Below are 20,287 nucleotides of genomic sequence, written 5' to 3' on the forward strand. Positions count from 1 at the left end.
CCCTCCTGTGTCTCCCAGGCAGGCCTGTGTTGCACTGTGAGTGGAAGAACCCTCTCAGACACGGCCCAGACCACCCTCCCATCACCCTCAGATGCTCGCGGCACATTCCCTGCTCACAAATCGCCAGCCCTCCCAGCAAGCCCTCCGTGTTCTGCGCGGCCCCCGCGTCCTGCCCTCCTGGACGTCGTCTCTGGGGTTCTCCTCCTGTGTGCTCGGAGCAGTCTAAGCACCACGAGATTTGACACGGGCCACCACCCCGCCCCACTCTGGTTCTGGCAGCTGGGCCTCAACGGAAGGACCTTCTGCCAGGCTTCTAAGTGCTCCACAGTAGGGACTGTATCTTAGGAGTGTAGCGTGGGTGCTTCGTGGCCTTGTGTGGAGCAGGAAGTGAATATTTGTAACATTGAACTGGAACCTGGAAGAAAATAACCTGTCAGCTCGGGAATGATTTTATTGCTTCTACATGTGAAGAGAATATTATGTCATGATGAATTATTCCTTTTCTCCAGAAAATACCACACATCTCTCCTTCTTAGCTAGACTTCTTAAAAGAGCACTGTGTTCATGGTCTGTCTTCACTTTCTCTGAGTCCACTTACCCCTCAGCCTTCTTCCCTCAGGCTTCTCTGAAACTGCCCTTGGTAACTGCTAAATCCAAAAGGCACATTTTAAGGGGCGCCTGGGGGGCTCAGTCGGTTGAGCGTCTGACTTCGGCTCAGGTCATGATCTCTCGGTCCGTAAGTTCAGGCCCCGCGTTGGGCTCTGTGCTGACAGCTCAGAGCCTGGAGCCTGCTTTGGATTCTGTGTCTCCCTCTCTCTCTTCCCCTCTCCCACTCGGGCTCTGTCTCTGTCTCTGTCTCTCTCTCTCTCTCAAAAATAAATAATAAAACATTCAAAACAAAACTTTAAAAAAGGCACATTTTAAGCTGTACATCACCTCCCCGGCCTAAGTATTCAGTACAATGAACCATATACTGGGGCACCTGGGTGGCTCACTCACTTAAGCATCCAACTCTTGATTTCAGCTCAGGTCATGATCTCACAGTTTGTGGGTTCGAGCCCCACATCGGGTTCAGCACTGACAGTGCAGAGCCTGTTTGGGATTCTCTGTCTCCCTCTCTCTCTGCCCCTCTGCTGCTAGCATGCATGTTATCTCTCTCTCTCTCTCAAAATAAATAAATAAAAACATCTTTAAAAACTAAAGAAAAAAAGAACCATCCACTCACTCCTTTCCGTGATGGTCATTCCATGACTTCTAGGACACGGCCTTCAGCTAGTTCTGTTGACCTCTTACGTCTCTGACCACACCTTCTCCACATCTGACTCCTTCCCACTGGCCTGTGCCTTACACGCTGGAATTTCCAGGGTTCTGGATTCCCTGAGGATGGTTGGCTCAATTATTATGTATCTTGTGTGTAAGTCACTGTGATGCCCAGCTTTCCCAAGGGGGTCTGGACATCACAAAGGCCCCTAACAGTTAACACATCCAAACATGAACTTCTGATTTTCTCCTGCCCAGCTCCCCGCTGACATCCCCAAGTCACTGTTTTCTGTGTTCTGTGGCACGGTGAGAAAGCCTGGAATCTGGGAGTCGTCCTCTACTTCTCCTCCTCAGCTCCTTCCCTATCAAAGACCAAATCTTCATCGGCTCCAACTCCCTTTTGCCATCTTTCACCCAAACTATCGTAAACATGTCCTAATGTTCTTCAGCTCATTCTCCACCCTGCCACCGCTTACGTTTGTAATGTGCGATCAAACGACGTTCCTCTCCTGTCTAATATCCTTCAGTTGCTCCCCATCACTCACAGATTACTCTTGACATACTCATTTTGGTCCTTCGTGATCTAGCCCCTGCCTTTCTCTGCAGACATCCCCACTCACATACTTACGAGTCCTAGACTGAAGCATGCTATTTAATGCCCATTTGCTTTGCCTGTAACTCTTTTAGCCTAAGCAGCAAATTTCTCCTAGTCCTTCCCGGTCTTGCTCAAATATTATCTCCTCTGGGAGGTTTTGTCCTTATGCACTCAGGAAGTGAGCTGCTTCTTATTTGTGAAATTTATATCGCACGCGGGACCGTGAGATCCTCAAGGGCAGGGACCACATCTTATTCGCCTCTGCATTCCTGCCACCTACCCTTGCTCCTGGTACGTAGTGCACTATTGGATAAAGAGTCTTGACTTCTTGTCTTCTTTCCCATTAGAACCCCAGGTTTCACTCTTAAAATGAGATTTCTAGCTCCCCTTTACTCATGTACTGGCCTTCTCAAGGATTCTGAAGACAGCAATTCACAGATTCTGCAGTGATATCAGATACTCAGATTCTTCTGAAAGGATCAAACTGCTTTGCTTCTGTTAAAACAGAAATCTAGTTTGCTCAGAGTGCAAAGTGGACAAGCTTCATCGTGTGTCATGGGTTTTCTCTTTGCATGGAATAAAGGAGAGGGGAAGGAAACTACCATTTGTTCAAAAGCCTCTGCTAGGTACAGGACTAGGCTCTCATTTCCTGGATAGGCAGGAGCAGAGACATCACTGTCAAGAAGTCCTCGTCCTCGCTCTCCCACTAACTAATGCGTGGCTCCCTGGAGCGAGTGGCCGTCTCAGATCCTTATTCTCCTCATTTAAAAATAAAAGGGTTAGACCAAATTGTCCCCAGAGGTTGCCAAGCTCTAAGGTTTCGTTAGAAAAAAAATCACTGAGTAGATTTGCCCTGAACCAGCACCTGTGCTAGGCATTAGGGATGCCAATAAGATGCAGTCCTTAGCCTGTCGTATTCAGTGTGGAAGAATAATTCTGTTATTCTGACTCTGCACAGGCTGTTGCGACTACTTAAAATCAATCACTGATTGGACCTATATAAACAAAGTATGTTCAGTTAAGAAAGAAAAACCTACTGGGGCACCTGGGTGGCTCAGTCAGTGAAGCTTCCAACTTCAGCGCAGGTCATGGTCTCACGGCTCATGAGTTCAAGCCCCGCATCGGGGTCTGTGCTGACAGCTCGGAGCCTGGAGCCTGCTTCGGATTCTATGTCTCCCTCTCTCTGCCCCTCCCCTGCTCATGCTCTGTCTCTCTCTCTGTCTCAAAAATAAATAAAAACATTTAAATAAATAAATAAATAAATAAATAAATAAATAAATAAATAAAATAAAACTTTAAGGAAAAAAAAAGAAAGAAAAACCTATTGAAACGATCGTGTGTAAAATTTCCTGCAAGGCCTAATTCAGATTAGATGAATAAATTATGGTTCGTGCCTCAAAAGAGGCTCTAACCCAGAGAAGACCCACTGTGCATGCAGCCGATAAAATAAATTTTATAATCAAGATTGTTACTCCTGCAGGAATAGTTTTTCAGGAAACCGCTGCTAGACCAACTCAGATTATCTGAAGGGTTTTATGTTACTTACCATGAAGTTAGAGGTAGACAAATACCGATGCTAAATACATGTCCTGAACAAAGATGGGCTTCATTCATAGCAGAATTTCACAGGGGTTTTGATAAAGTGCTCTGGATACTTCTGTTATGTGACATGTTCTTTTACCTGAGGCGGCCAGTCCCTAAAGAGGCATTCACATCTCTCGAGGATGTGTGTTTCATCCGTTTTGTATTCTTGCAGAGTCTAGCCAGTTTCTTTTACCTTGTGCAAAATAAATCACAGGCTGATGCTGCACCGTGCTGGAACTGTCTGCCTACTTTCAGACCACCATAAAGAGTGTTTTCTCTCCTTGTGTCTTTTTTTTTCATCTTAACAAATCAGTTGTGTTTTTCTTCCCCAGCATTGTTGAGGCATATTTGACAAATAAAATTATAGAATATATAAAGTGCACAACATGCTGATTTGATACACACACACATTTTCAAAGGAAGAGTTGAATGGTTGTGGGTATGATATTTGAAATTGTATCCAGGATTTCTAAGAGGTCTTCAATGATGATACTTTTGTAGATAGGATTGAGAACCAATGAGCAAGTGGATGGAGAGCAAAGGAAATGGAGATCACTTTACGTTGGTAATTTCAAAGGCAGATAAATAAAATTATCGTTAAATGAATCTAACAAAAACTATGTCTTTAAAAAATAGACTTTTTAAAAGAGCCATTTTAGAGTCACAGAAAAAATGGAAGACAGAGTACAGAGAGTTCCTGTACACCCCTGTACCTGCACATACTCAGCCTCTTCCATGATCACCATCCCACACAGAGTGTGGGACCTACACATCATCATCACCCCAAGTCCATAATTTGCACTAGGGTTCACTCTTGGTCTTACACATTCTGTGGGTTTTGACAAATGTATAATGATTTGTATCCACCATTATAGTACCACACGAAATATTTTCACAGCCTGAAAATCCCTTACGCTCTGACTGTTCAGCCCTCCCTCCTAACTCCTAGCAACCACTCATCTTTTTCATGTACCCATAGTTTTGTCTTTTCCAGATTGTCATATAGTTGGAATCACACAGTACGTAGACTTCACAGATTGGCTTCTTTCACTTGGTAGTATGCATTTAAGGTCCCTCCATGTCTTTTCATGGATTGATGGCTCAGTTTCTTTTAACACTGAATAATATTCCATTGTCTGGATATATCACAGTTGATTTATCCGTTCACCTACTGAAGGACTTCTTGGTTGCTTCCAGGTTTTTGCAGTTATGAATAAGTCTGCTATAAACATTCCTGTGCAGGTTTTTATATGTACATAAGTTTTCAACTCATTTGGGTAAAATACCAGAGTGTGATTGCTCAGTCCTATGGTATGGGTATGTTTGGCAGTAAGAAACTGTCAGACTGTCTTCCAAAGTGCTGTACCATTTTGCATCCCCAACCGCAGTGAGTGAGCATTCCTGTTGCTTCACATTCTTGTCAGCATTTTGTGTGGTCAATGTTTTATAATTTTGTCATTCTAATAAGTGTATGGTGTTATCTCATGGTTATTTTAATTTGCCATCAGTGTGTCTTGTTTGGAGAAGTGTCTGTTCAGACTGTTTGCCTATTTTTTAATTGGGTTGATTGTTTTCTTATTAAAGTTTTAAGAGCTCTTTGTATATTTTAGACAATAGTCCTTTACCAGATATGTTTTTTGCAGATGTTTTCTCCAAGTCTATAACTTGTCTTCTCATACACTCAACAATGTCTTTCTCAGAAGTTTTTAATTGTAATGAAGTCCAGTTTATCAGTTATTTATTTTATAGATCATGTCTTTGGTGTTGTATCTAAAAAGTTATCACCAAACCTCAAGTCATTTAGATTTCCTTCTATGTTATCTTCCAGGGATCTTATAATTTTGTGTTTACATTTAAGTCTGTGATTCATTTTGAGTTAATTTTTGTGATGGGTAGAAGGTCTGTGTCTAGATGGATTTGTGTTGTGTGTGTGTGTGTGTGTGTGTTCAGTTGTTGCAAAAAAATTGTTGAAAGGCTATCAGTAGAAGGTCTGCGTCTAGATGGATTTGTGTTTGTGTGTGTGTGTGTGTTTTGTGTGTGTGTGTGTGTGTGTGTGTTCAGTTGTTGCAACAAAATTTGTTGAAAGGCTATCAGTTCTCTATTATATTACTTTTGTTCCTTTGTCACAGATCAGTTGACCAGACTTGTGTTGGTCTATTTCTAGGCTCTCTATGCTGTTCCATGGATCCATTTTTCTATTCTTTTACCAATAGCATACTGTATTGATTACTTTAGCTTTATAGTAAGTCTTGAAGTTGGGTAGTATCAGCCCTCCAACTTTGTTCTTCTGCTTCAATATTGTGTTGGCTATTCTGGGTCTTTTGCCTCTCCATCTAAACTTTAGAATCTGTGTGTTGTCTTGTTATTTTTTGTTTAATACCAGAAATTTTGAACACTATAATGTGGCAACTCTCAAAATCAGATATCCTCTCCCCAAGGTTTGTTGCTGTGGCTATAGTTCAGTGACTTTCCTCAGCTAATTCTCTGAAGTCTGAATACTTTGCTATATATTACCACTGAAGTCTCCACTTGGTTAGCTTAGCGGTCAGCAAATGATTGAACAGGACTGTCCTTAAATGCCTTGAACCAGTATGTCTCCCAGCCTTTATCAAGGGCTCTTTGTGCATATTGGGCTATGGTTTCAATGTTCCAGGAGGAAGTTGATAATTCTGCCTTAGCCTTTATTTCCTGCTTGTGCAGATCAACAATGCCGAGCGGAGGTGAGAAATTAGGACTTTGTTATGCCTTTTCTGGGTATGCACACAGTTCTTCATATGTGCTTGGCCTTCTGGATTGATTCCTAAGAATATGTTAGAACTTTTCTAAGTCCCCTATGGACATCTCATTCTTGCAGCTATCCTTTTCATTCATTTTGGTTCACATCTTGTTTAGCCCAAATGTTATCAGCGGTTCAGGCAGCTATGATGTTAAATAATTGCTGCTGATTGTTTTTGACAAACACCCTGGGGGGGAAACTGTTCTCAGTGATGAGCTCAGAGTCAGGTTAAATGAAGATAAGCCCTGTGAATGGGGGCCATTCAGGCAGTTTCCAGGCAGCTCAGATAATGACAGTTCTTTAATAATGAAGCTTTTGGGGAGCCAAGCCCATTCTGCCCTCTCCAGTGGCTGCTAGGCTGCCAGTTTTCATAGGTACCCTGATTGTGATGCTGTTGTTTTTCAAAGCTTTTGCAGAGCTGAGGAAAGAAACATGAGAATAGGGCAAGGTCAGATGCCTCAAATCTCCCTGTTCCCACGTAGATTCAACCACTTTTCTTAAATAGACAGTACTTGGATGGTTGCAAGCCTTTATTGCTTTCCAGAGTTCTTAAAAAGTTGATTTTGACAGTTATTGACAATATTCTTCTTACTTTTATAAAGGAACAGAGCATTGAAGACTTTTATTCCACCATTCCCACCGATGTCACTCACTTGCAGTGTTTTTTATTCAGCTTTATTAAAAGTGTAATTTACATTCAAGAAAATTCACCAACTTAAAACCTACGATTTGTTGAATTTTGTCAAATGTATACAGTTATGTGACATTCACCACAATCATGATGTAGGACATTTCCATTATCTCAAAAAGTTCTCTGTTGCTGACATTTGGCAACCACTGAACTGTTTTCTGTCACTGCAGTTCTACCTTCTCTAAAATTTTGTATAAATGCAATTATATAGCGTGTGCTCTTTGTGTCTGGCTTCTTTTACTTAACATAATGTCTCTGAGACTCATCAATTTGTTGCATGTATCAGTTGTTAGTGTCTTTGTATTTCTGAATATTTCTTTATATGTGTATACCACAGTTTTTATTTCCATTTGTCAGTTAAGGGACCTTTGTGTTATTTCCACTTTGGGGCTATTTTCTGAATAAATTTGCTGTGAACATTCAAGTACAGGTCTTTGTATGGGTGTACGATTTATTTTATCTTGGATATAACTAAGAGTAGAATTGCTGGGTCATATTCTAAGAATATGTTTAATGTAGTAAGATATTACCAAATTGTTTTCCAAGGAGGCTGTATCCTTTTGGAAGTTCCAGTGGTTCTATGTCTTTGCTAAAACTTAGTGTTGACAGTGTTTTTAATTTAGGCATTCCAGTGTGTCTTATTATTTTAATTTGCATTTCTCCCATGACCACTAAGCATCTTTTCATGTGCTTATTTGCCATTTGAATATCTTCTTTTAGAACTGTATGTTCAGGGGCAGCTGGGTAGCTCAGTTGGTTAAGCATCTGACTTCGGCTCAGGTCATGATCTCACAGTTTGTGAGTTTGAGCCCCTCATCGGGCTTCACATCAGGCTCCGTGCTGACAGCTTGGAACCGGGAGCCTGCTTCAGATTCTGTGTCTCCCTCTCTCTGTCCCTCCCTGCTTGTGCACTCTCTCTCTCTCTCTCAAAAATAAACATTTAAAAAACAAACTGTATGTTCAAATATTTTGCATGTTTAAAAACTCAAGATTGTTTGACCTATTATGGAATTTATTGTGGAGCTCTTATGTATTCTGGGCACAAGTCCCTTACAAGATACAGGTTTTACAAATATTTTTTTTCCAAGAAGAGGAGCAACTCTTAAAGTGCAGGCAAATATCTGGGTTCAGGGGAGATAAAAGGACCCAAATCTAGGTAGTCAAATCTAGTTTGTTTGAGTCTCCAGCTTTAGAAAAATAACAAATTGACCTCTTGTTTGTGTCAAAAAGTAGAAAGCATATTCAAGCACGTGACATATAAAGGATGAGCCCTTTGATGGCTTTTGTGTATGTAGGAGATCAAAAACTTTTGCACAGAATAAAAATGTTTGTTTGTGATTCCAACCTATAATGGAAGAACAGTTTGTTAGAAAAGTAAATTTTGTAAATGACAAGCAATCCTTACCTAAACAAACCTGTTACAGAGCTGCCAGATGAGCAACATCGACTTACTGAAGCTCTTCTGTACCTCATTATATATCCAAATGAGAATGTATATATGAAATTTACCTCACATACCACTCTTAGGTCTTAGGCAGCAATGGACACATGTGGAACTGACCAAAAAGATAGGCTGTCAGTTATAAGAGCAAAGGCCAAGCCCATGCTAAAGATAGCTTCAGACTAAATGATCAGTTTCTAATCCAGGGTTGCTTATTATATTTGACACTAATGAATGTGTAGTCAGTGGGTAAACTGGAGATGGCTGAAAATAAGGGGAGTCATCAGATATTTTTAAATAAATGAGTGACATGAGAAAAAGTTGAGAAATAGAACTGGTTTTAATGTAAAGCATTTGAATTGGTAGTGAAACCAATTAAGAGGCTATTGCCTGACTTAGGTAAAAGATGAGAAGGCACCAAAATAGGGCCAAAGAAGAGGCAAGATTTCAAAAATACCACAGAGATGTAATTGACGGGACTTGGTAATCAAATGAATACAGACCTTAAAGAAGAAAAGTGTCAAGATGACTCCATTTGGCTGGCCTATTTGGTGATGCTCTTAATCAAGATAAGACAGTAAGTATCAGAAACAAGTTTGGAAGAGAATACGATGAGCTCAGTTTTGAAAGTTGAGTTTGAAGGGTCAGCAGAACCCCACAAATGGGTGAGATTAATGAGTAGTTAGAAATGTGACTCTGGGGCTCAAGGGAGGTATCTGGGTAAGAGAAAGAAGATTGGACATCATCAGAGTCTATTTTAAGATGGGATAATATATGTCAGTATATTCGTGCAGAATAAAAAGAGCAATGACTATAGTCTGAATCCTAGAAAATATTAATAGTTAAGGGGCAGGTACTACTTGGTGACAGGAAGGAGATAGTGTTTAGAGAGATGAGGGAACTCATAATCTTAAATGCCAAAGAGAAAAGTTTCAAGGAATGGAGAGTGGGGATTATTGCCCATTACTACAAACAGATCTTTGCTAAAAAGAAGATATGGAATTTGGTGATCAAAAAGCATTAGTCACAACTGGAAATAGCCTAAATATCCACCAGCAAAAGAGTAGATAAACCAATTGTATGTCTTTATACCATGGAAAACTACTCTGCCATTAAAAGGAATGATTACTGCTATACTCCATAAAATGGATCAATCTCAAAAATATTGTGTTGAGTGAAAAAAAAAAAAAAAAAGCCAGACACACAAAACTACATACCGTATGATTCCATTTATATGATAACCAAGGATCGGCAAAATCAGTCTATGAGTGATAGAAATCAGAAAGAAGATGACCCTGAGGGAGGTAGGAGGGGATGTGGTGGTGAGGAGAGAATTGATGGTAAAGGAGCACAAGAGAACGTTCCTATGTGCAAAAATGTTCTTTACCTTGTTTGAGGGTAGTTAAAATTGCCAAAACTCATTGAGCTGAAAATTTAAAGCCAGAGCAGTCAGAATACAAAAGGAGTCATCAAAGATAGGAGATTGAACACCTGAATTTTCTTGCTATCTAAATTCCCACTGATTTAGAGAGGCATTCCTTTACAAAAGCAGATGTCCATACAAAGAGAGACACCACAACTATAAAATTTTCAAAGCAGAAAAACAGAAATGATGTAGTAGAGAACTTGGCAAGCCCAAGAAATAAAAGCTAAGTGGTCAGTGAAGTAAGTCATAAATTCAGTCTGTACTACAATAATCCTAAAAAGCTCAAAAATGGGGATTGACATTTAAGGGAGGCTAAAAAGAAGACGGTTGTTTGAAATTCTGTTTTAAAGTAGATAGAGCCCTGGATTTACTCCCCCAGTTTATATCTAGGTGACTTTTCTTCCCCACCATCAGCCCAAAACTAGAAGTTGATTGCCTAGAGAGGCTACAACAGAAGTTCCCTAGGCTGGGGGAACACTAGACATAGTTGAAGGTGAGGCACTCAAGTGAAAATGGGAACTTCAGTGACAGTGATATTTATGTTCTAAATATTGAGGTTCTCAGGCCTCTTTTGTAGCTCAGCCTCAGCATATTAGAAAACACACTCAAGAAAAATCTGAGAATCTGAGTGCTGAGAAATCTGTTCAGCCCATGATAGTAAAATAAAATAAACTAAAAACAAGGGCAGCAAACCCCCAACTAGAACAGGTAAGAAGGCTCTGAGAGAGACGTCACCAAGGAAATTAGATTACTAGAGTAACACACTTAGGGAGTTAGATAGCTGAGGAAGTATTTGAGTTTGAATTTAGGGATAAATACATTGAAAACTAAGGAAACAAATAAACAAGACACTTATTAACTCCTAGGATAATGAAAAGTTGAGAATGGAAGACAAAATAATCAGAGTGTGATATACATGTGAACAGCATTTACATGGTCAATAATAAATATAATAAACACTGAATACTGATTTATCCAAAAACTGAAATTATGACATAACTATAATTATAAAAGATACAGTGTACGAATGGGGGGTAGGTGAGGGATGGAGACAGGTAGTAAAAAAAAAAAAAATAAATCATCATGCAGAGAATAAAGTCTATAAATAATGATTTGTACTGAAAAATCAAGAAGTAACAGCATAAACATGTTGTTAGAGGTAAACGCCAACAAAAGAAATGGGCGAAGAGTTGCCCCCAAAGAGGCATAGATGAAAAAGGACAGGAGGGGTAATGTGTGACTCTTCAAACCATATGCATTCAATAAGTATGATTTTTAAAGTGTAATCAGATAAAGTAAACTAGTAAAGGTATTTGCAAGAGCATTTCAGGAAATTACATTGTAATGGATTGAAGAGTGAATGAATATTGAGACTGTCCTCGGGCAGTTGAGTAGTGTAAGGAAGGGAATATTGGGGTAGGTTAGTACAGTTGCTTGATGGAAAGATTAGGATTGAGGGGAAAATTGTTTGTGTGATTATGGTGATTTAGGTAGCTAACTAATTGGTTAGTCAATTTGTTCAAGACAGGGATAAGCTTAAAGAGAAGAAAGCAGTCGAGAGAATTTGCTGAGGTGAGGGAATAAATGAGGTATCAAGGTCCCAGAAGAAGTGGTGGATGTTGAAATAAAAAACAAGATGAAAGGGTTAGCTTTGAAAAAGAAGAGGAACATCATTTTTTTTATGATGAAGGAAAGGATTATTAAAAGAATTTATGTCTGATAGCTTATGTTCAGCTATATTTTCTCATTGGCAGCAGTGGCTAAGTTCTCTGTTGTGGGACTGGGATATTTTTCATGATCTGAGATTGGGAGCCAACCAGACAAAAAAATGAAAGGAATGCTGAGTAGCAATTTTCAGAGCCCAGCTGAGGATGAAAATCAAAATGTATTTATTCGTCAGCCCGGTCTGCCATAACAAAATACCACAGACTGAGTGTCTTAAACAACAGACATTTATTTTCGCACAGTGCTGGAGGCTGGAAAGTCCAAGATCAAGGTGCCAGCAGGGCTTGGTCCCTGGTAAGCACACTCTTTCTGACTAGCAGACAGCCACCTTCTCACTGTGTTCTCACATGGCACATTGAGAGAGCGCGAGCTCTCTGGTGTGTCCCCTTGTAAGGAACCAATTCTGTTCGATCAGAGCTCTTTCCTGTGACCTCATTTAACCTCAATTACTTCTTACTCCACATACAATAACATTGGGGGTTAGGGTTTCAGCATACGAGTTTGGGTGGGGACACAATTTAGTCTGCCACATATATAATTCAGCACTGAGTTATCTTGCCATTTATACCCAATAGCCCAAGAGTAGGGGAGAGGACAGATGGTTAAGTTGATCTGAATTTGGGGACTAGCATGATCGAGGTGGCAAATGAATGGAGGGGCTGGTGAAAGCAGGGCTAAGATGACTGTTCATGCATTCCAGGAAAGGAGAGGGAAGCCAGGAAAAGACTGGGTTTAGATTAGGGGATGGGTAGGGACTGGTAGGCTGGAAAGCCAACGGGACCCTTTGCATAGCATACCTTGAGTGGGTACAGTACTTCGTTGGGACATAACTTTTCATTTCTACACTTTCAACTTCATTGGCAATAAATGAGAATCAATCTGAAAAGAAAATTTAGGCTTATTAGTGGTAGCAATCACCACCTTTTTCTTTCTTTTCAGACGACTGCATACATTGAACAAGTGTGCCTCAATGAAACTTGATGTGAACTTCCAAAGGAAAAAGGTAGGTGTCTACACCTTACTAAGATCATGGTTTATGTTAACAAAAGAAGTTTGCATTCATGGATTAAAAACAACAGGAACCCAAGCAAAATTCTGAAATGCCCGACCATCTATGTTTGTTTTCCAAATATCCCAGCTCATCATAACCATCATAAATAAGTCCCATTATAAATCCAGGCTGAGGTCCATTTGTTTCACCATTTCACTTTGTTTTCATTTTGATCAAAGAGTTTTGCTGAAAGATATAAAATGCCTTCTCTGTGGTCATCTTTTAGAAGTTTCTTTAGTCGTAAGTGTCCACTCCCCATCAGTCTCAAGTACTCCACAGTGATGCGTAGATTAAGCGAATGCAGAAAAGAACCCGTGGGCCCGTGCCAAATGTCTTTTGCTTCATCCTGTTCCATAGCATTTTATTTCCAAGTACCCTGGAAGATGTGCTCATCCGCAGGCAGGTTCATTTCATAATTGGTGAGGGGTCGTGTGGAGTGTGGTAACAAGATGCGGGGCCTGCCTCCTCTATACCATCCCTCCCACTTACACTTCTCTCTGCTCACAAGGAATTTCGTTCAGTTTTAAGAGTCACTATGCTCCCTCCGTGTTCTACGACTAGCATGTGCTATTCCCTCTGTAGGAATGAGACTGGACACTTCAGTTCTGAAATAAAGCTGTACTTTATTGAGCACTTACTGTTTTCGAGGAGCTATGTTATGTGCTTGCCATATGTGATCTCATTGAATCCATTGAGGTAGGATCTCTGTTTTCTAGACAAAGGAAATAAAACTTGAACGGGTTGTCATTTGCTCATGATCTTTAAGCTAGCGGGAGAACGGAGTTTCAAACTCAGGCATGGCTGACTCCAAAATCAAGGCTCCTAATAACCACTGTCGCTGAAAACCCTCCCTACCCCTCAGTGAATTGATCCTCTTGGGAAATTCAAAATAAGATCGTTGACTACTTTTTTCATTTCACATCTCCAATATGTAACAAGTCAAGCCACAGTATATTTTGAAGAAGCAGAGAAAACATCTTTGAGTCGAAAGAAAGTGCTCTTTATCCTGGTCTACCCAGAGAAATCATTAAATCCAATGGATTTTAAGTCACTCTTGAGTAACCTGATCTTTAAAAAATAACTTGAATTTGAATTTCTATTCTAAAATAGCACCCAAAGGAAAAAAAAAAAAAAAAGCAAATGAATTTTGGTTGACCTCACCTTAAAAACAGTTTGGAGTTTGAGTTAGAAACCAAAGATTTAAGCTAATGAGGTAAAATGGTGAAAAACAATATCCAGAGAAATATTAAAATATGAGCAATTTGTCTAGGCCAAAGACAAATTAAAAATGTGGAAATAAGCGTCCCAACAGCTGTCTGGCTGAATAGACCCCTTGAAAAGCATACACACGATCTGAAGCGTGAGCATCAGATGTTGTTTTGGTCGTAACACATGGTTCTTATTAACCTAACACAGCCACGCCTATGTGTCTAAAGCATGGCTGATCCATACGGCTTCCTAGACAGATCTGTGTAGCTGCAGTGTATTACAAGAGACAAAAACTAATGACATGATTTGTTTTCAGCCAAGTGGAGTGATCAGATTCTCACCCTATCACCAGCTTTTCAAAAACCCACATGTGAGATCGGCCGGGATAACATTTGTTAGGCTGGTTGTGTGTTACCTTCACAAAAGTTCCTCTGTAAATGGGTCACTTCAGTATTCTGACATTCTTAATTTATTCCTCACGTTGGATGTAGCGGCCCTTACCCTTACAGCCCCTGCTCAGCTAGAGGCCTCACAAATGCATGCACTGAAATAAAATACGGCTTTGCACTCAGTAAATTGAGAAGACATGGCCTGACTTCTCAAATAAATAATTTCAACATGTGGTCTTCACCACCTTGTGAATCTCAATAATGACCAGCATCTGGGGCTGTGGTCTAAGCAGTTGTGCAGGAGACCGTGTGGGGGTGTGCATTCCTGTGATCTGCCCCTTCCACAAGTCATAGGCTCACCCTTTATTTTACTGCACCAAAAAAATATAAATACATACGTAAATACAAGCTAGGACTAGGTCAAATGATCAAACGTAGAAAGTGAAACTTGAGAAGAAGCACCATGTGACACTGCAGTCAACTTCGGAATTCCTTTAGTCGGAAGAAAAAGACAACCAGCAGCATTTCCTCTAGGTATGTCCCCATTTTAGGCAATCTAAGAAATAAAAATATAATCCTTACCTCTCATCTGCAGAGGCCCAGACATGATTCATTCTGTAGAATATCATCCCCAAATTGCCTAAGTGTCCATAGCCCCAGTGGTTCTTTCTCCCTTTGGGATCAATGAAAGGGCTACATGTGCTCACCTAGCAGTTTGTGTGGGCAGCAAACACCCACACAGAGCATGCTCTGTGCCGGGCGCTGTCCCTCCCCGTGTACTCCGAGTCACGGATGCACAGGGAGTAACTTGCTCAAAGTCACGCAGAAATAGCAAGGTTTGACCCCAGATACCCTGGCACCAAAATGCCCCTCCTTGCCTTTCAAAGAATTCACAGGGGCGCCTGGCTGGCTCAGTTAGCCAAGCATCTGACTCTTGATGTTGGCTCAGGTCATGGTCTCGCGGTTCATGAGTTCGAGCCCCGAGTCAGGCTCTGCACTGCAAGTGCTAGGGATTCTTTCTCTCCCTCTCTCTGCCCCTCTCCTGGTCTCTCTGTCTCTCTTTCTCTCTCTCTCTGTCCCTCAAAATAAATAAATAAACATTAAAAAAAAAAACTTTAAAAAAATAACACAAAGGGGGCACCAGGGTGGCTCAGTCAGTTAAACGTCAGACTTTGGCTCAGGTCATGTTCTCACGGTTCGAGGGTTGGAGCCCCGCATCGGGCTCTGTGCTGACAGCTCGGAGCCTGCTTCGGATACTATGTCTTCCTCTCTGTCTCTGCCCCTCCCCCGCTCATGCTCTGTCTCTCTCTCCCAAAAATAAATAAACATTAAATTAAAAAAAAAAAAATAACACAGAATTCAGAAATGTACTGGAGTCTGAGGGGACTTCTGGCACTTGGCCTGAGGCCTGGAAGAGTTTCCTCTGCAATACATACAATTATAATGCATTTTTATTGTTGTTTTTAGAAGAGGGATGTTTCTTGACATCTGTACAGAAGTCCATGATTTATTTAATGTCCTTGTAGAAATGCATCTCTGGGTCTCTCACAGTGAATGTCCTTGCTCTGCTTTGCATTTCCTTCTCATTGGATTTTTGTTTTTTAAATTCTGAAGAGTTTGATGGGTTCACCCAAGAAAGAAAAACAAGTATAGAAACAGATGAGGATGGTGAAGCCTCATTCATACTTACTTGGACGCACGCCTTTCTTGGACAACAAATGGCTACTTGTAAAGCCCCAGGAGAAATGAAATCACACCTGCCTCCCCCTCTCAAGATAGTAGCGCAAGATTTTCTCTTTGTGGGAGAGAAAAGTGATTTATCAGAGAATCAAGGTAACCTTCCCCGTCTCTGTGAGAGTCAGGTAGAGAAGAGTATTCTCAGTCTCGGCCACACACCTCACTGAGACACTTACTAAAACCCAGGCGGGAGGCATTTCTGGAGACCCTGAGGACACCAGCAGCTCCCCTGCCTCTGGCTTCAGGCTCCTTCCCCTGCAGCCCTGCAGAGGGTACATTCCAGCTTCTGAACAGGTGGACTCCACCACTCAGCTCCCGTTAACCTGAATGGAAGATACACTTCTAAATTTCTACATAACCGTGGATTAGCTGCCTCTTGCAGCTGTGGACCTGTGTGGGCTCCTGTTTCCAGTGTAAAGATCTGGCCAAATGCCATTAAAATAAAAAAATTAAAAAGAAAAAAAACACCTTTCTTTTGCAATGTCTGTTTGGCATTTGTCTCTGAGAAATATTTAATTTCAACTCAGAATGTTCCCATTTTTCGGAAAAGCCAAAATATCAGCATTTCATCTAAATTAAAAACTCCAAGGCCCACACAGAGCTACTTGTTCTCAGAAAAAGTGTTTCTTCTTCATCATTACCTACAAAATTCACACTTGCTTCACGATGACCTTAAAACTCCCCATTGGTTAGTGTTTATGTGGTATGACTTTCATTCAAAGTTAAAGTCGAGACCAAAGACTCCAGTAGGCTGTCTGTTAAATGAGGAAAGAGACAGACATATATGCTCACAAGGCTCTTCCCTACGATTTCCCAAGAGAGAAAGGCTGGCTTCAGATGGTTCTGGTTAAAGTTATAGTTTTAATAAAGCTCTCTGAATCATGACCAAAGGTGGAAAGCAACTCAGAAACCATGACTAATTGCCACCTTGCAGCCAGCATCTCGGGGCCTGGATGCTATCAGCATTTCAAAGGAGCTGCAGCTGTTGTCCAGGGGCCCGGTCTCCTCTCCCCTCCACCCCCTCTGCTTTTCACACACACCCCAGTCTCTCCCTCCAAATTAGACGCTTCCCACTAGCTCCAAACAGCAGAGTCAAAAGAGAAAAAAATTACGTCGTATTCCAGCATTCGCTTGACTGGAGAGTATTACAGTCTCAAATTGAAGATAATTGCAGGTGCATATCCTAGAGCCATTAGATCTTTGAGTTGGAAGGGATGTTCCATCATCTCCTCCAGCCTCTCATCCACTACAGGATTTACTTCCGAGAGCCTTGCTCATAGCCCACTCAGCCTCTGCCTGTGAGCATCTAGCCACGATGAGTTTGCTGCACTGCAGGGCAATTTATTTTCTTTCTAATTACTGGAAGTCTTCCATACAGTAAGCCGAAAGCGGATTTGACGTAAACTCTCGCCCATTGGATTCTAGCTCTTTTCTCTGCAGAAGCACTGAGGGCTCACTTTTCACACAGCAGCCCATCAATGCTCAATCCTCTAGACTGGGGGTCCGCAAACCACTGTTCCTGTTTTTGCAAACAAAGTGAAACTTGCATTAGAGCACTCATTCTTCTGGCTCTAATAGCAGAGTTGACCAGGTATGACAGGGATCGCATGGCCCAGAAACCTATAATATTTACTATCTGACCCTTTACAGAAAGTTTTCTGACCTCTGCTCAATCTTGAACAGTTTCTCAAACTGTCTATGGTGAGTGACTTAGGGTTTTTGGTTTGTTTATTTATTTAATTTATTTTTACTTCATGAAATTTTATCTCATTAAGAGGCCGCCATTCAGTTCTGTTAAGGTCTTTATACATCCCGATATCACCAGTCTCTAACAACAATAAGTAGCTTTACATTGTACTTTAAGGTTTACGTGGCATTTTCACATATAATCTCCTTTGGCTGTGTTGACAAATCATGCTGGATTTATATTACTATTAGTCCCATTTACAACTGAGATAATTGACTCTCAAAAAGGGTACCTTGGTCAACATTACTTAGTGAATTACCTAACATGAGTTCTCCTGGCTCACTCAAGTTATTCTTAAAATTGACATAACTTTGAGGCATCCTCCAGAGAGCTCTCCTGTAGTTGCATTCAGCCTTTTGACCACACTCTTTGGTGTGAACTACTCAACCAGTTACCAAAAGAACTCTCTATAGCATCCAACACGGTTAGCCATCTTGGTCACAACGATATCGTGAGAATCTCTTGTCAGTTCTTTTGCTGAAATCCAGACACTCTGTGTCTGTATTTCCATGGTATACTAAACCATTGAGATGGGAGATTAAGGTTCGTCTGGTGTGTCTTTTTCTCATAAATACATCTCACTCCTAGAGATTTCCATTTTGCATTCCTAAATAATCAAGCTATTTGTTTTTAAGCCTCAAAAAAAATTATCAAACAGAGGAGATCTCAACATCTCTTAATCAGTACACTTCCACAATTACTGGAGAGTCGGCTGTATGCACGTTAAGTCTGCTGGGCCCTGCGTGTTTAGAAAAAAAAAAAAAAAACTTAAACTCTAGTACAGTGTGTTTTTCATATTGTCAGTCACGACACGTTGGTGAGCTGTGAAACAATTTTGGTGGGTAACAGACAATATTAAGAAAAATAGACTAAACTAGATTATAAAATATGAGTAAAAACAAGGATAATATTTATATCATGAGCTTGGTTATTTATTCGTTTGTATGTTTGTTTATTGTAACATGTGTGTGCCTTAAGTTGTGATGGAAAGTTTCTTATTGTATGTCACTATCAATAGGTTGAAAGATCCTGCCCTGGTGGAAAAACCAGACAGAATCATGTCACTGCCCTTTGGGACATACTATGATAATCATATGCACAGGATGCTAAAGGAGAATGGGTGGTTTGTTTTTTTTTTCTTTTTTCTTTGTTTTGTTTGTTTTTTTGCTTTGGTTTTCATTTGTTTGTTTGGGTTCAAAAGATCTAAATACTGCAAAATTTCCCTGAACTGCTGGCCGTGTTTTCCAGGAGTTTACCACTTTTTCACATGCCTTGGTTGGATTGTAAATACCCTCCTGTTGCCCAAAGCTAGTATAATAAACCCTTAGAGTCTAGCAGACGGGGGCAAGCTTTCCATTGCCAGTCCACAGTGCCCAGCTTGGCATCTTTTCTTGACCAAAATAAAGGAATCCTTATCCAACTCGTATGTGGTTTTCCAGCATCAGTAACCGAGTTTGGGCTAACTTGAGAGACATCATTGGAGCCCACGCAAAATATCGTAATTTCTATTTAAAATATATACATTTTCTTTAAAAATATATCCTTTCTTTGCCTTCTCAAAACGTATTTGCTGAAAGGGCTTTTTCAGAATGCTAACTTAATATCAGCTTCTTTTCACTAGCTTCCTGAAATGTGATCTGAAAATCCAGTGAGCTCACCCTTCAACCTTTATGGTGCCTGATACATAAGTGGCTCTCAAATGTCATGTCTTACTGTGTATCAATCACAGAAAAAGAGAACTCTAAAATGCTATAAAGAAAGTATAACTTTGATTCATCACCCGAGACCCTTTCCTTTTTTCCTACGTGTACATCTTTTTAAACTCTTTTGCCAAAGCTTTATATAACTTTTTTTAAACTCAAAGCTAATTTCCCACTGTGATCCCAAAGCAATGGAATTCTCCATTAGTACCTTAGTTTTTGCTTTCTTCCACCTTCTACCGTATGTGAATGTAACCGCTGTACGTGAATGTTCAAATTTGTCAGTTAGTCCAGCCCATGTGAATCTAGATTTTCAAGAAATAAGTGAGAATAGGGAGATGGCAATATTTATTGCCTGAGCATCTATTTACTTTTTCTTGAAAGGAGAATATATCGCAAAGTTAAGGGGGGTTAAAGTAGACATTAGATATGTAAAAAGATAGGTAAGCAATCTTCTTAGATAGACAATAAGTAGATAAGCAATTTAGCCAACACTGGAAAATAACAAATACTCCTCAATGAGGGCCTACTAAATGCATTATTTCATTTAGCTCCCTCAGCAAACCCAAGAGGCAGAACCTGTTTTTAGTACCATTTCATGAGTTGATGGAAACTGGAGAGAAGAAGCAATTTGCAAGCAATCACCTAAACTCTTAACTGGTACTACTAGAATTTGGAACCAAGTCTTAGAACCAGATGTCAAAGTAAAATAAATTTAATTCAAATAACAAAACAGTATTGAGCAGTTACTATGTGCTTGACGTTGGAGAGGTTATAAATATGATTAAGACACAGATACACAAGCCCTTCTCTTGATGAGCTTACCTCTAACGACTGAGAGTGGATTTGAGCAGCATGAGCTCAAGTTCTCATTAGAGTAAGTGCTACAACACAGATCTAACCCAAATGCTGTAGGAGCTCTGGGCGGGAAGTAGTCATTGCCTTGGAGCGGTGAG

The 20,287-nt window shown here is 40.5% G+C and overlaps 1 protein-coding gene across 7 annotated transcripts in view; it reads left to right on the plus strand.

The window, feature by feature from the left end:
• STARD13 (StAR related lipid transfer domain containing 13) overlaps positions 1-20,287 on the plus strand; it is a 183,428-nt gene that overhangs the window by 132,869 nt on the left and 30,272 nt on the right. For all 7 annotated transcript variants that reach the window (XM_019447795.2, XM_019447792.2, XM_019447794.2 and 4 more), the window contains exon 4: positions 12,438-12,501. In XM_019447795.2, the coding sequence (XP_019303340.1) occupies positions 12,438-12,501 (64 nt within the window). The remainder of the gene's footprint in view (positions 1-12,437; positions 12,502-20,287) is intronic.

This window comes from Panthera pardus, unplaced genomic scaffold (genome assembly GCF_024362965.1).
Source record: "Panthera pardus isolate Hobbes unplaced genomic scaffold, ASM2436296v1 HiC_scaffold_1, whole genome shotgun sequence".
In the NCBI taxonomy this organism is placed as follows: Eukaryota; Metazoa; Chordata; class Mammalia; order Carnivora; family Felidae; genus Panthera; species Panthera pardus.